Below are 15941 nucleotides of genomic sequence, written 5' to 3' on the forward strand. Positions count from 1 at the left end.
TTTAAATTATGTGGTAGGATCTGGACAGTACCAGGAGTACCTCAAAATAATCAGAACTTTCAAATTTTCTAAGGTTGGCTTCCTGTTAGTATCCATCTATGTTCATTAAAATATGTTGTTATAATGTTCAACATTAAGCACCTGTTTGAATGATTTATCAATGATAATGTACTAAAATAGTCTCTTTTTCTGCCTCCACCTTGGGTCACTTCTCAAACATCCTCTTCTCTTACTTTAGATTTGATTTGTGTCATGAAACAGAAGAAAGAAGTGGAAAAACACACCCAGCTAAAACTACCACCGAGGGCATAGCCCAAGAAAGCAGTACTTTAACAATCAATGCTTTATCCAAAGTGTCTCTTGCATCTAGTAATGCCAGAATGTTTGAACTTTGGAGCTAATTAGATTTAGTCACTCCTTCTATTATAAAATTTAACATTTCAGTCTCCATCATTCATGTCTCTCTAATCAACTTTCAGTGTCCTCTTTCCTATTCTCTACAACGAGGTTTAATTTCCTGCATCCTGAAATGAAATCAAAACTGTTTTCTTAACCATGCCCATCTTTCAACACAATGCCATAATACTTTCTTTCCTTTTACCACAAACCTATTCAAAAGATTAATCTACAGTCAGTGCATTGCTTTTCTCCAACTCTTCAACTCTTTGCATCTCAAGCTTCTACCTTCTCCACTTGAGGGAATTTGCATTCTTGAAGGTCTTTGCCCTCATAATCAGCAAATAAAGTGACATTTTGATCTCCCTTTTCCTCCATCTCCCGGCAAATTTTGACAGTATTGACTAATCTCTTCTTCAGTTTTCTTTTCTCCCTTTATATTCATGAAAATGTTTTGTCTTCCTTCTTTATACTCTGTCAATGTTCCTTCTCTCTCTCTTTTGCTAAGGTCCTCTTTCTCAAGTATATGTGAAGAAATTACTTAAACTTCCTTGTTCTCAATTTCCTCACCTATAAAATGGCAATAATAATATCCATTCCCCCCAAAATCATGAAACTTAAATTATATTAGGTACTCAACAAATATTAACTTTTTTCCTTAAGTGTAAACATCTCCCAGCATACTACCTTTGGTACTATCTCCCTTCACCATCAAATTCTATAAATGACTATAAAATCTTTACCTTAAGCTCCTACCTCTCTCACCATAATTCCCCACCAATATTCCAATTTGTATATCATGCCTTACACTCAGTAAGCTTACAAAACCAAATTTATCATGCCACCCTCTCCTTCATCAAAATAAACTTCTGCTCAAGTTTTTTCTATATCTATTAATATCATTCCAAAATCCCAGCCAACCAGGTATCTTTGACTCCCTTAGGTCTAACCCATCTCTCCACACAGTAATGTTTTATCTAAAATGCCTCTTGCATCAAGTACTATATAAAAAGGGTAAAACATCATAACCAAGACGTATCTAACCAAAAAAATGCAAAGTTGGATTAATATTCAAAAGTAAATGAATGTATTTATCACTTCAACAGAATGAAAGGAGAAAAAAGTCATATGATCATCTAAATATACACAGGAAAAAAATGAAAAAAATGGGAAAAAACACTCTTTTATGCTAAAAACTCTCAGCAAACTAGAAGTAGAAGGGTACATACAAGAAGCTTATAGCTTATACTTAATGTTGAAATACTGAATGCTTTACCTCAAAGATAGCAAATAAGGCAAGGATTTCTGGCTTTACCCCTTCCGTGCACCACTGCAATGCAGTCATAGCAGTAAGAAAAAGAAATAAAAGTCATAAAGATCAGAAAGAAAAAAGTAAGACCATCATTATTTTCAGGTGACAGGAGAGGAGAAAACCCTAAGGAAATTATTTTTAAAGGAGCTACTGTAATTTTTAAAAGAAATTATCCAGGTGGCAGGATACAAGGATGATATAAAACTCATTTGCATTTCTATATACCAACAATGAAGAATTGGAAAGTTAAAGTAGTAAACAGTACTAAAGCATTAAGTCAACTCAATGAGGAGAGGAAGGTCTTTTTCCACATAGGAAAAAAAATGAATCTCGACTCCCACCTCACACCATACAAAAATGATTTGAGACGGATCACAGAACTAAATGCAAAAGCCAGAACCAGAAAGCTTCTAGAAAAAAAAAATATGGGTACATTTATTTATAACCTGGACAAGACACAAAAAGCACTAACCATGAAAAAAAATTGATAAATTGGATCTCACCAAAATTAAAATATTCTGTTCATCAAAAGGTGCCACTAAAAAACACAAACTGGGAAAAATATTTGCAGTGCATAAATCTGACAAATGTCTCATATCTTTTGGAATTACATGAGAATTTATAAAGAATTACTACAAATCAACAATTAGAAAATTGAACAACCCCATAAAAAGGATTTGAACAGGCACTTCTCAAACGATATAAAATGAGCAACAGCCACAGGAAAACGTGCTCAATATCACTAGTCACCAGGAAAATGCAAATTAAAGCCATAATGAAAAATCCTTTCATACCCATAAGAATGGTTAAAATGAAAAAACTGTAAGTGTAAATGTTGGAGAGATTGTGGAGAAATTGAAAATCTCAGATATTTCTGTTGGGGATTATAAAATGGAACTACTACTTTGGAAAACTCTTGGCAAGTTTCTTATAAAGTTAGCTACTCATTTGCCCTACTACCCAACAATCCCACTCTTAGGTATCTATAAGAAAATATATGTATTTACAAATACTTGAACATGACTTCACAGCATATTCATTCATAATAGAAAATAACAGGAAACAACACAAGTATCAATCAACAGGAGACTGAATAAACAAGCTGTACTATATTAATCCAATGGAATACTACTCAGTAAAAAAAGGAATAACATGAGTGAATCCCCAAAACATTACACTGAGTGAAAGAAGCCAGACCTGGACATACACAAAACACACACACACACTCTAGGATTCCATTTATATAAAGTCCAAGAATAAGCAATTCTTAACAATAGTGATAAAAATCAGAAAGCAGTTGTCTCTGAGGCAGGAATAGGGGCCATTGATTGGAAAGAGGTATGAGGTATACCTCTTTTTTCTGGGGATAACACCAATGTTCTATATATATCCTGCTTTGAGTGGTGGTTACACCTACAAACACAGCTGTCAAAATCCATCAAACTGTATTGTATTCTTCAATTAGGGGAAAAAGATACTTTCACCAGGAGAACTTTAAAAAAACAAAGCCATTACAAGGAACTATAATTATTTAGTAGCCAAAAAAAAAAAAACTTGTATGTCAATAGACCTACCTAAATTTTTTAAAGGTAATATTTTTTCAAGTATTTCAAGTATTTTTTCAAATTTAAAAATAATTTTATTTTCAAGTATAAGTAAGTGAACCCAGCCTTGTGAATTCATCTAAATAGAGAAACTCAGGCTTGTGGGTTAATACACTGGAGAAAAACAAAGAGAAGCAAGCAGCACATAAATCTTTCAGGCTCTATGAATTGAAAATAGAACGTTTCACAATCTGGAGGATTTTAAGACATGAAAGAGCCCAAAGAAGCAAAGGTAAAAAGATCAAATACAGGGCTTCCCTGGCGCAGTGGTTGAGAGTCCGCCTGCCGATGCAGGGGACACGGGTTCGCGACCTGGTCTGGGAGGATCCCACATGCCGCGGAGCGGCTGGGCCCGTGAGCCATGGCCGCTGAGCCTGTGCGTCCAGAGCCTGTGCTCTGCAACGGGAGAGGCCACAACAGTGAGAGGCCTGCATACCGCAAAAAAAAAAAAAAGATCAAATACGGGATGCAGAACTAACAGCTGTGACTTAATGAGTTAATAAATATGCCAAATAGAATCAAACTCAACAAAGCACCGCAACGTCTGTAGCTTCCAAGTAATTAAAACACCAAACAGAAATACATGAAATGTATAATCAGCTCTACCTCATACTGAAAGCAAGAACTTGGTTACAATGGATATTCTTCATTTATAGTTATGGAAAGTAGACTAGATAAAGGTATGCATCAGGCAAAGGAGACGTAACCTAATTTGCTCTATCTAATCAGTATCTATTTGTAGTGAATAAGATGAAAAGTCCTGTTTTTATCTCTCATCTATTCTATATCATTCTTCTCACAATAAGGCTAAACACATCTGCTAATGCTCAGGCAGATAAATGTAAATTCATGAATAAAAGTTGCATTTATACTTTTATTTTCAAGGCCCATCACCAGTTTTAAGAGTGAAATGATCATTTCAACCATGTTATTACTTTCTAATTAGTAAATGAAAAAAAAAGTATTTGAATACCCACAAGTCAATCAAACCACATTCTTGCATTTCCAGACAGAAAAGCCAGGAGAATTAGCAAACACTTCAGAGGGTTAAACCTATGATCACAGTATAGGCTCTTATATAAGCTAACTAATAATTCTCTGTTCTTTGGAACAGTAGTCCTTGACAATGTTCAATGCCTGACACACCTGTGACTTGTCAAAACACACCAGGGAGTCCTCTATTCTATCCATCTAGCTGTCCCCCATCCACACCCTCTGGTCTCTAAACCCTTTCCTGAAATCACATGTCCTACCCCAAAACTCCTTCATAATTACTTTCGCTTCAATTTTCTATTCTCTGCCCTCTACAGTGAATGAGGAACCCCAGGAGATCAGGACTCATGAGGAGAAATAAGTAATGCACCAATGTCTCTGAGGTGAAAGAAAGGGTAGCCCAATTGAGGTTATATTCTTTCCCAGTTATATACCTTAGCTGTTATTGTCTATAACATACACACATACAGGCTGCATTGGTTCTAATTTAAATACTATCAGACTTAGTTTCCTGACTTTCTCCCTTCATTTTTCCCTCCCTAAATCATCATTATAACATCTAAGAAAGGAAAGTGGAGTCAGTTACCTTCATACACTTTTTAAAATGGACAGAACCAAGGAATGGAGTCAAATGAAATTTCTGGCTTTAAAACTACCTCTAGTTTTCTTCAAAGTTTATTAAAATAAGTTAAAATACAACAAAATAGAGTATGCAAAGGAGGATTCATGGAATAAGGTCCTGTAGAGTTGATTAGATTATGTAGAAAAGAATATGTTTTTCATTCATTAAATGATCAAATGCATTTACATTAGAGAATTTATATTGGTATAAAGATAAATATGTTTAGTAATAGATTTTATTAACATATATAGGGCAATCTCCTGCATAAATAGTTTAAAATGCTGAAAATGTAACAGCTGCACAATAACACCAGAACCACCTTCATCTAATGAGAAAGACAATGATAATAAATGTGATATTTAGCATCTAAATCTAAGTTTAGTGAGGGTTATTTCTTGAATTAAATGAACTAGGTCAAATTCCCCTGAGAAGGAAGAGGAATTATTGAAGACATTTTTCTCCTGCACATATTGGGACACTGTGTGAAATGTTACCTATGCCTATGAACCTGTACGTTTTAGCCTCATAAAGATGTAACAAGTTATACAACCTAATGAGGATTTTTCTACCCTCTGAACAGGATGGCAGGAGACAATTAATTATTATACCAAAGAAAGGAAAGAAACTTCCAATCAGTTGCACAACTTAGCCCCTTTGGAGTGCCAATATCCTTATCCATAACACTAAAATATACATTCCCTTGGAACTGATAAAGGTTAAACAAAACAATTTGTATGAAAGTGTTCTACAAGCTGTAGTGGATATGTAAAGCTTAAATGCCATTTTACTGATGAGGATGATGATTATAATAAAATAATCCAAAGTAAGTTATGGTAAAGAAGGTTAGATATTAAACAAATCATTGCTCATTTAGACCAAAACTACCTTAAAAGACATATTTGTTCTGCAAATTGGCTCAAAGTATTCGTTCATACTATATATCTAAGTAGATAGTGAATGGCATTGATCTGATCCAAAGTTCCCCTCTCTTGGATTTTATGAGGCCCATTCAGAATAAGCCAGGTTGAGAACATCACCAATTCCATGTTCTGAGTCCATCTGTTGGCAAAAATATAATGCAAACAGCTTTATAAGTGCTATTTTCAATGAAATATCACAGAACAGCTTGTCCCAATGATATTTCTAAAGCTTGCCTGCAAACCGCCTACTGGGATATCCAACTGAAAGAGAACGGGGAAGAGAAAGAAACCCATACAGAAAAGTGACAGGAATGGAAAAAAAGAACAAAGGGTAAAGAGACAGCCAGAGGAAAGTGAGCACTGGAGGAAAATAAGGAGCAATGAGAGGTGCAATATTAAACACAGACAAAATTAGTCTGAAGCCATAAAGAACTGGAAAAAATACGTATATATAAACAACTGGGGTCGAAGGATAAAGAAGTGATCACAAACAATGTGGCATATCCAGAGAAATGAAGACAAAAGGAGAAGGAAACACCAGAAAACATGTAGCAGTTCAATAATTGGAGCAAAATTATTAAAATGTTGTAAGAGAAAAATGACGTGAAATAGCCATTTTTTGTAAGCGTAATTTGTTTTTTCATGTAATATACAAATTCGTTTTTCCAAAAGCCAATACAGATTTCAACGTCTATCATCAGCTCCAAGGGAAGGAAACATTCTCTTCCAAGTCCATTCTTTTAATCTGAAAATCCATTTACTTATTATAAGATAGTCCAGGCATTGCAATGTAAATGGTGTACATGCACTGATTCAAAATTGAAATATATTATAGTGCAGATGATGTCATGCTGGACACTTACCTGGGGTCGAATGACTTTTACAATATTTTTGAGGGCAGTGTCAGGGGATGGAGGTGAGCAGTCAGGTGTTGGGCCTGTGGAGCTGTTTCTATGGTTACTAGTTCCTGGAGCAGTAAATGCTACCTCAGAGGCATTCTCTGTGAATAAAAATAGAACTACCATGAACCTAATCACTCAGTTTACCTTTTAAGACTTGAAATTACTTTAGTAAACATGAATTGAGATTTCAACTTAAAACTGGTATTAATTACAAGATCATAATGAGGAATACACTCAGCAGTATATTTTAAAAATAATGTTTATTGAATGCTTTGTTTTCTTTTAAAATGGTAAATACCTTCCCGTGTAGAAATGTTCCAAGAAGGAAGAGTATTATTATTTAATTCATAATGATAGATCATCCAGCATAATTGTTAAGACTGCCATTATACAAATGACTAAAACCTTAACTAAAAAAATATGTCTTTTATATGATTGAAGTAGTTTTTTTCCATAATATTTCAAGTGAGTATTGATTTTTATTAAAAGGAGAAGTTTCATACCTCCCTGATTCATAAAACCCCAATTCAAGGCTTCTCAAAGCATTTTTCCCAGAAATCCCTCAAACTGTAAAAAAGCATCCCAGTGAATTAAACTTGATGAAAAAATATTGGTGCAAAATAGTTTTATAATGTAGACAAAAAAAAAAAAAAACTATCACTCACAGATAAATATATCTTCCTATATGGTCAAAAACTAAGTGAATGAAATTTCAAAAATCCAAAGTAATCTTCCCTTATGTTCAGTATTGGGGGAGCATAAATAAAGAAAATGATGACTTAAAAATCAGCAACATGTATAACATTTTCTTCCTGAATTTATGTCAAAACAAAATAAGATCAAAGATGTAGTTTTAGAATGTTTAAAATACTGGGGAAAGGATGGAAAATGTTCTGTAAATAACTCCTGCTAGCACACAGAAGTTATATTATTTTAACAACAATTTGGCAATCCCCTATGACTTTTTAGGAAAACTGTTGTAAGCTCAAATCTTCAAAAAATTTACTTCCTTGTTATGTTTTTAATTAGTCCCCAATAATTTTGTTCTAGACAGTTAGCTGAACTGACGTAAAAGGGACTAAGACTGTGACTTCATTAGAGACCAGCAAGTTTCTCTGTTCCATGGCCATTGTCTACAATCCCAAGTGAAAAGCAATAATTTATTAAGGCACCTCTTGCTCATAAAAAGTGAGGGGATGAAACTTTACCCACCACACAAAAATATAATTTAGTCTCACTGAGGAATACAGACATAGGTTCATGAAACAAAAAATGCAAGTGTGATACATTGAATTAAATAGATAATTCATAAAATAAGTCTTAAAAGCTTCCAGAGCTCACTCTTGATTCGGGTTTAATATATATGGTGGGGTCTGAATAAGCATCTCAAAAATAAGCCAGGTTCTGAAAGACGGTAGTTTGTGGGGGTGATCTTCTGAGTAGGCTAAGGTAGTATGAGTAACCACTGAAACAGAGACAAAACATCAGCCAGCAAGAATGACAAGATGCGTTCATTCTCTCTAATTTGTCCCTTCCTCCTTTCATTCATTCAGTCATACATGTAAAAACATTTATTTGGGGTCAATTATGTATTAGGTATTATGTTATGTTCAAAGGATAAATTGGGGGCTTCCCTGGTGGCGCAGTGGTTGAGAGTCCACCTGCTGATGCAGGGGACACGGGTTCATTCCCCGTTCCGGGAAGATCCCACATGCCGCAGAGCGGCTGGGCCCGTGAGCCATGGCCGCTGAGCCTGTGCGTCCGGAGCCTGTGCTCCGCAACGGGAGAGGCCACAACAGTGAGAGGCCCGCGTACCACAAAAACAAACAAAACAAAACAACAACAACAAAAAAGGATAAATTGGAAAAGAATTTCTAGCCAGGGGTTAGGAGGTATGGAGGGATGAATAGGTGGAACACAGTGGATTTTTAGGGCAGTGAAATTTTTCTCTCTGATACTATAACTATGGATATATGTCATTACACATTTGTCCCAACCCATAGAATGTACAGCACCAAGAGTGAACCTTAGTGTAAACTATGGACTTTGTATGATAATGATGTGTCAATGTAGGTTCACTGGTTGCAACAAATGTACCACTCTGGAGGGGGATGTTGATAGTGGGGGAGGCCATGCCTGTGTGGCAGCAGGGAGTATATGAGGAATCTCTATACCTTCTGCTTGATTTTTCTGTAAACCTAAAACTGCTCTAAAAAATAAAGTCTAGTAAAATTTTTTTAAATCTCTGCCCTTGAGAAGTATGCAATCAAATGTGGCATCAGACATGCAAACAAATTATAATGCAATATAACTTGAGAGTTAATAACAGATAAATGAAGCATGGTGAAAAAGCAGGGGGAGAAGAAATCAGACTGGCTGGGAAGGAAGATGGTTGTGAAAAGCTGCAGTTTTCAGGCAAGAAAGCTGGGACAGAACATAAAACATGAGGGCACAGAGGTGGAAAGAGCATAGATGAAGCTGGTATTTTACATTAGGAAGAAGTTGGAGCTAAGTTTAGATAAGTAAAAGAAGGTTTACTATTATGTTAAGTTTACGCTTAATTCTGTAGGCAATGCAAAATATTGAAGATATTTAAGCAGAGACTGGCATAGTAATGATAATAATAGCTAATGGTTATTGAGCATTTATTATGCTCAGGGAGCATGTTAAATTCCTTTTACTTACTGAAGCTCATTGAAATAGCCTTAAAATAATTCTTTGAAGTAGTTTCTATTATTACCATTCTCCTTTTACAGAAAAGGTAATCACAAAGTTATATTTCCAGTAAGTGGAAGACAAGAAATTCTAGATTGATGGCACATTGCCCTTCTGCTGGTTAGCATGCCATTGGTATGCAAAAGTGACTGGAAGGGGCAGAGCCTGAAGACTATTGCCATAGTCAAGGTATGGGCAGTCTCTACTTCTGAACAGAGTTAACCAACTCCACAAAAACAAAGTAGAACATGGAGACAATAAGAAAAAAATAATAAAAACAGAAAATGTCAACCATAAAAACATCCTAGGGTACCCTTGTGTGTACTATATGGTATAATACCTGGAAGCAAGGAGATCTGTTAAGACCAGTGACCCAGGATAGATCAGGGCATTTGCATTTGAGTTGGTGATAAGTGGTTGGATTCTGGGTGTATCTTGAAGGTAGACTAATAGAATTTCTTGATGTGTTGGATACAGGGTAGAAGAGAAATAGAGAGGGCAGGCATGACTAAGATTTTTGGCCTGAGGAACTGAAAGGATGTAGTTTTGATAAGCAGAAACAGGAAAGACTATTGGAGGAGCATATACTCCTTACCATATCACTTCAGGTATTGCCTCTACCCCATTTTCTCTTTTCTCTCCTTTTGGACTCCAGTGAAATAATGTCAGACTTTATTCTCCTTATCATTTATTCTCTCTTTTGTACTTTTATCGTTTTTCTCTCTGTATTGCATTCTGAATAGTTTCTTACACTCATTTTCCAGCTTACTGGTTCTTTCTTCAGCTGTGTCTAGTCTGCTATCAAACCTTTTTCTTACTTTCAGTTATGCTTTTCAGTTCTAAAATTTCTATTTGGTTCTTTTTCAAATACATTGATCACCATTTAGCATTTTCAATTCCCTAACAACATTTTCAGGCTTGCTTTTATTGATTAGAAACAGCAAGTAAAGTGGGTTTGTTTTTAATCTGTCTGATAATTCCAATATTTGAAGTCTTCATGAATCTGTTTCTGTGTCTCTGTTTCTCACTCATGGTATCCTATTCCATTGTCTGTTTCATCTTCAATTCTGTGCTACTTTTTACTCAACTTTTTGTTAGAATAAAATATACAACATTAAATATCGCTCTTTGTCTATTAGTAAATATTAATTCAAAAAAGCATCCAAACTCACATTCTAATACCAGATGCTGGAGTCTGTGGAAAACTTGCCTGTTCAATGTTAGACAATTCATTTAACTGCTCTGGATTTCAGTTTTTCTTTAAAAATGAGGATTAATAACTACATTCTAGGGTTTATGTGTGCAGAAGAAGGTGAGAGAACACAAATGAAAAAGAACTAGCACATAATGACATAGTATGCAGTTAATAAATTTGAGTTTCCATTTTCCCTATTAAACCAAATATTATCAGAATTAAATTAAAATATAGAAGAGGAAAGAAAATCTAGAGGGAAAAGCAAGAAAATAAATAGTAGTACTTTGTAGGTAATACATCTAGAGTAATGACTGTGAGTACTTGGGCAGGATTTGAGACCAGTATCTTAGCTATTAACACAAATTGGTAGGGACAGAATTTTAATTCCAGGAATAAGAGATGATCCCTTGAGGAATGATTCACTGCAAGGGCTGGCCCTGTTAAGTGATTTTGCATCAAAGCCAGAAAAAACTGCTGGGTAGTCCATGCAGACTATAAAGCAAAAGCTTCTTGAATGTTTCTTGTAAGTAATTTAATACATAGTACAAGACAGTGGGTAATCAAGTGCTAAATTTAGAAAAGACTCTGTCTCCATCTTCTGAAGCCATGACATGCAGCACTACACTGAAAATTTGATTTTATACTACCTTGCATTGTTCATTATCTCTTCCAGACTAGGTTATATTTTCACAGTGACTTATATTTCCTTTATTCTCTCCACAGCTTTTAGCTCATTGCAATCTTTTAAAAATACTAAGTGAAATAAAATGAATAAAACCTGTGTGTGTGTGTGTCAATGGCAACTGTCATAAATGTCCTTAATTACATGGAGAAAGGTGATCTGGCTTTTATAATTCCATGGTCCTTTTGGAGAAAATCCAAATGAGAAGCATATTCTAGAACATACATAAGAGTCTTAGGAAACTGATTTATTCCTAAAATATCCTTTATTATATTATTTATAAAAACCTACCAATTATCCAGTGGACTTTGCAAAATGACAGCCTATGTCCACGATGGTTTTACATGGTCAACCTGCATTTCACACCTGCAGCTACAGAACATTTCTGATGAAAAGGAAATGAGGTGTATAAAAACTGCTTAGAGAAAATTACTGAAGATACTTGCAATTTCAGATTGAAATGAGACATCTTCTTGTCACATTCCCTTTCTATGCATTAGATTATACATTATGACTGTCAGTTTTCTCTATGATAACAAGCCTAGGAAAAAAAAACCCTTCTAATTTACTAGAGCTTTTAGAAGAAAAGTATTCTATGAATACAAAATAATTCATATGCAATGTTACAGAGTAGAATTTTAACATCATTCAATAGCATGCACTGAACAATTAAAGTGTACCAGAAACCACGCTAGTTGCTCTGTAGCTGACAAACAGGACTGAGATTACTTCTGGCTGGAGATTCAGGAAAGGTGTCATGGAAGAGGTGGTGATTAAGGAGTTCTCTCTGACAGATTAGTGAAATTCAGACATGAAGAAATGAGTGCAAAGGACATTCCAAGAGTTGGAAGTAGGAGAAGCAAAAGGTAGAAAGATGGGAAAGAGGCACAGTTGTGGAATAAGGAAGATTTCAGTTTGAAAAGAATATAATATTCATGGAGGTAATACTAAGAAATGGAGGAGACATATACAACAAATTTGGGCTCTGGAATTAAATAAATCAAACCTGAAATCCTGCCACTTTTAACCTCAGTTTCCTCATCTGTGAAACAGTGCTTTTCTCTTGGTGTTTTTTGTTTGTTTTTTGTGGTATGCGGGCCTCTCACTGTTGTGGCCTTTCCCGTTGCGGAGCACAGGCTCCAGACGCGCAGGCTCAGCGGCCATGGCTCACGGGCCTAGCCGCTACGTGGCATGTGGGATCTTCCCGGACCGGGGCACGAACCCGTGTCCCCTGCATCAGCAGGCGGACTTTCAACCACTGCGCCACCAGGGAAGCCCTCTCTTGGTGTTTTTGTAAGGATAAATAAGATATGTGTGTATGTATGTGTGTATTTTAACATATTGCCTGGCACATAGTAAGTGCTCAATTAAAGTAGCTCTTGCTATTATTACCATACACATGTATAATAATAATAATAATTACTATAACTAGATAGATGGCTTGAGGTATTATTGTGGAAAGTTGAATACAGCATTAAATAATTGTCAAGTATTTAATAATTATTAGTCTAGCAAATCATGAAGGATAATTTTTTAAAGTATTTATTTATCTGGCTGTGCTGGGTCTTAGTTGCGCCATGCGGGATCTGAGTTCCCCTACCAGGGATGGAACCCCGGCCCCCTGCATTGGGAGCGTGGAGCCTTAACCACTGAGCCACCAGGGGAGTCCCAAAGTATAATTTTTAATTGTTGGCCTTAAGTCAGAAATCGGCAAACTTTTTCTGCAAAGGTCCAGATTGTAAACATTTTAAGCTCTGCAGGCTAGGATGTTTCTTTCATAACTATTCAACCCTGCTGTTGCAGCACAAAGGCAGCCATTGACAATATGTAAGCAAATGGGTATGGCTATATATTTTTTTACCTTTCTTTTTTGGCCGCGACACATAGCTTGCAGGACCTTAATTCCTTGACCAGGGACTGAACCCAGGCCCCTGGCAGTGAAACTGTAGAGTTGTAACCACTGGACCACCAGGGAATTCCCAGGTGTGGCTGTATTATTACAAGAAAATTTTATTTACAAAAACAAGCATAGGCTAGATTTCATTTGTAGTCTATAGGTTGTAGGCCCCTCTCATAAGTACTTCCCATGGAAATGGCCTTCCTTTTAGGGAGAAACCTAGAAGAATGCTATATTATAAATTTACTTTTCCATATTCATATAATACACGAACATTCTTCTCACTATGCAATTAAAAACTAAGGTTTCATTATGAAAGTAAAAATTCATTTAAGGTTTGTAAAACAAATAACATGATATCTAAAGCAAGGGCAATGCCCTGTGCACAATAAGTGTTCAAAAGATGCTCACTGAATGGATGAATAAATAAATGAATAAGACCAATTGAATCTTTTGATTCTAAAGTAACTTTTAGTAATGGTACATGACCATCATTTCTGGGAAAGAAAGAAGGAAAATCATAAGTAAAATAGCCCAAATATCTTCTCTTCATTATTTTCAGTGAGAAAGTACTTCCTATGTACCATTTGAGGAAGTTAATATTTAACAATTATTTAGGGGACTTCCCTGTAGTCCAGTGGTAAAGAACCCGCCTTACAATGCAGGGGACGCGGGTTCAATCCCTGGTCAGGGAACTAAGAGCCCACATGCTGCAGGGCAACTAAGCCCGCGCACCGCAACTACTGAGCTCGCACGCCTCAACTAGAGCCCACGTGCCGCAAACTACAGAGCCCACACGCCCTGTAGCTTGCTTGCCCCAACTAGAGAAGAGAAAACTCGCACGCCACAACTAGAGAGAAGCCCACGCACCACAACGAAGAGCCTATGTCGCAACGAAAGATCCCATGTGCTGCAACTAAGATCCGACGCAGCCAAAATTAAATAAAATTTAAAATACATATATTTAACAATTATTTTAAAGAATTATTTAATACTCCAAATAGTTAATACATTTTACTTTCTCCTAGTAATGGTTTCTTAAAAATTAGCAATTCTTTCAAATATGTTGAAAACTGAAACACTTGAACCTTCATGACTATCACCAACCACTTTACATATTCAATAGTATTGATTAAGCAGATATTTTACCAGATAAAATGTGTGGTAGGCAGCTTCTAAGATGGTTCCGATTGATCCCTGCCTCATGGTAGTCATGCTTTTGTTAAATTCTCACCCCTAGACTATGTATTGAACTTGTTGACTAGCTTCTAACAAATAAATACAGAAAAACAATTGACCTTTGAACAACACTGGGGTTAGGGATGCTGACACCTATGCAGTCGAAAATCCTAGTATAACTTTCCAGCTGGCCCTCGGTCTCTGCAGTTCCTCTGTATCTGAGGTTCTGCCAACCACAGATTCAACCAACTAGAGATTGTGTAGTCCCATAGTACTTATTTATTGAAAAAGATCCGAGTATAACTGGACCCCCACAGTTCAAATCTGTGTTGCTCAAGGGTCAGCTGTGATGAGATGTCACTTCTAGGATTAGATTAGAAAGAGTCTGGCTTCTGTCTTATGTGTGTCCTCTCATGTTCTCACTTTCTCAGCTCTTTTGCACTGAGGAAAGCAAGTAATTGTACTGTGAACAGCTTTTTGGAGAGGCCCACATGGCACTGTGAGGGACTGAAGCCCTCAGTTTAACAGCCTGCTGGGAACTGAAACTTGTCCATAACTGCATGTATCAGCTTGATAGTGGATCCTTCAGACCTGGTCAAGCCTTGAATGACGGCAGTTCTGGCCAACAGCTGACTGCAACCTCAGAGAGACCCTGTGCCAGAACCACCCAGCTACGCCCCTCCTGGATTCCTGGCCCACAGAAACTGTGAGATTATAAATATTTGTTGTTTTCAGCCACAAGTTTTGGGGTAAGCTGCTATGCAGCAATAGATAACTAATATGTTAGGTGTTTGGCTTACATTTATAACACGGCCAACATGTTAGATGTTTAGGCTACAATGGTAAACAGACTCTCAGCCTCATTTTGAAGTTGTTGCCTATTTAATGGAAAATATAGAAGGGAAAATACAGAATCACAAAACTATGTCATTCATGCTACATATCAGGCACTATGGGAACACAGAAGAGTGAGCCACTAACTGAGTAAGGGGACCAGGGTAGGGAGTTAGTTTATGGGTAAGAAGAGAAGATAAAGAAGAAATATTTAATCACTGCCTTGAAGAATGAGTGCCATCGAGCACTCAAGGAGGGAGAAGCATTCTAAACAAAGAACACAGAATAGCAATGGGGCAGAAGTATGAAAGAGCATTATGCCTTTGGTGAAGTATAAATAGCTCAGCCTGGCTGGAACACAGTAGAATTTCACCATCCCTCTCCCAGGATGGTGCCAAGAATGACTATTCCTTGACCTTTACCAGCAAGATGAAATAGATCCCTGGGGCAATGCACAGTAAAGAAAATGAGAGGCAGAGGGAGGCCAGAGGAGATGGGTCCCCTCCTAAGGCTTTTATGGACTGAACTGTAAGCAAATGAAGAAAGTAAAAAATAAAAGAAATAAAATATTTTATCTCACATTGGGCAATTCATGGATCTTTTGTTTTACGAATATATTTGTGCTTCAATTCTCAGAGAGATTTTTGTTTTCCAGGATCTACTGGCTTTGAGCCCCATTTTGGGCTTCAG

General features: G+C 36.4%; 1 protein-coding gene across 7 annotated transcripts in view; it reads right to left on the minus strand.

Moving 5' to 3' along the window:
- Positions 1 to 15941, minus strand: part of ANKS1B (ankyrin repeat and sterile alpha motif domain containing 1B) — a gene marked incomplete at both ends in the record, with an annotated part of 1159914 nt that overhangs the window by 664489 nt on the left and 479484 nt on the right. For all 7 annotated transcript variants that reach the window (XM_082666412.1, XM_082666409.1, XM_082666411.1 and 4 more), the window contains one exon: positions 6711 to 6847. In XM_082666412.1, coding sequence (XP_082522538.1) covers positions 6711 to 6847 — 137 coding nt within the window. The remainder of the gene's footprint in view (positions 1 to 6710; positions 6848 to 15941) is intronic.

This window comes from Grampus griseus (assembly GCF_964374135.1).
Source record: "Grampus griseus genome assembly, chromosome: 11".
Classification (NCBI taxonomy): Eukaryota; Metazoa; Chordata; class Mammalia; order Artiodactyla; family Delphinidae; genus Grampus; species Grampus griseus.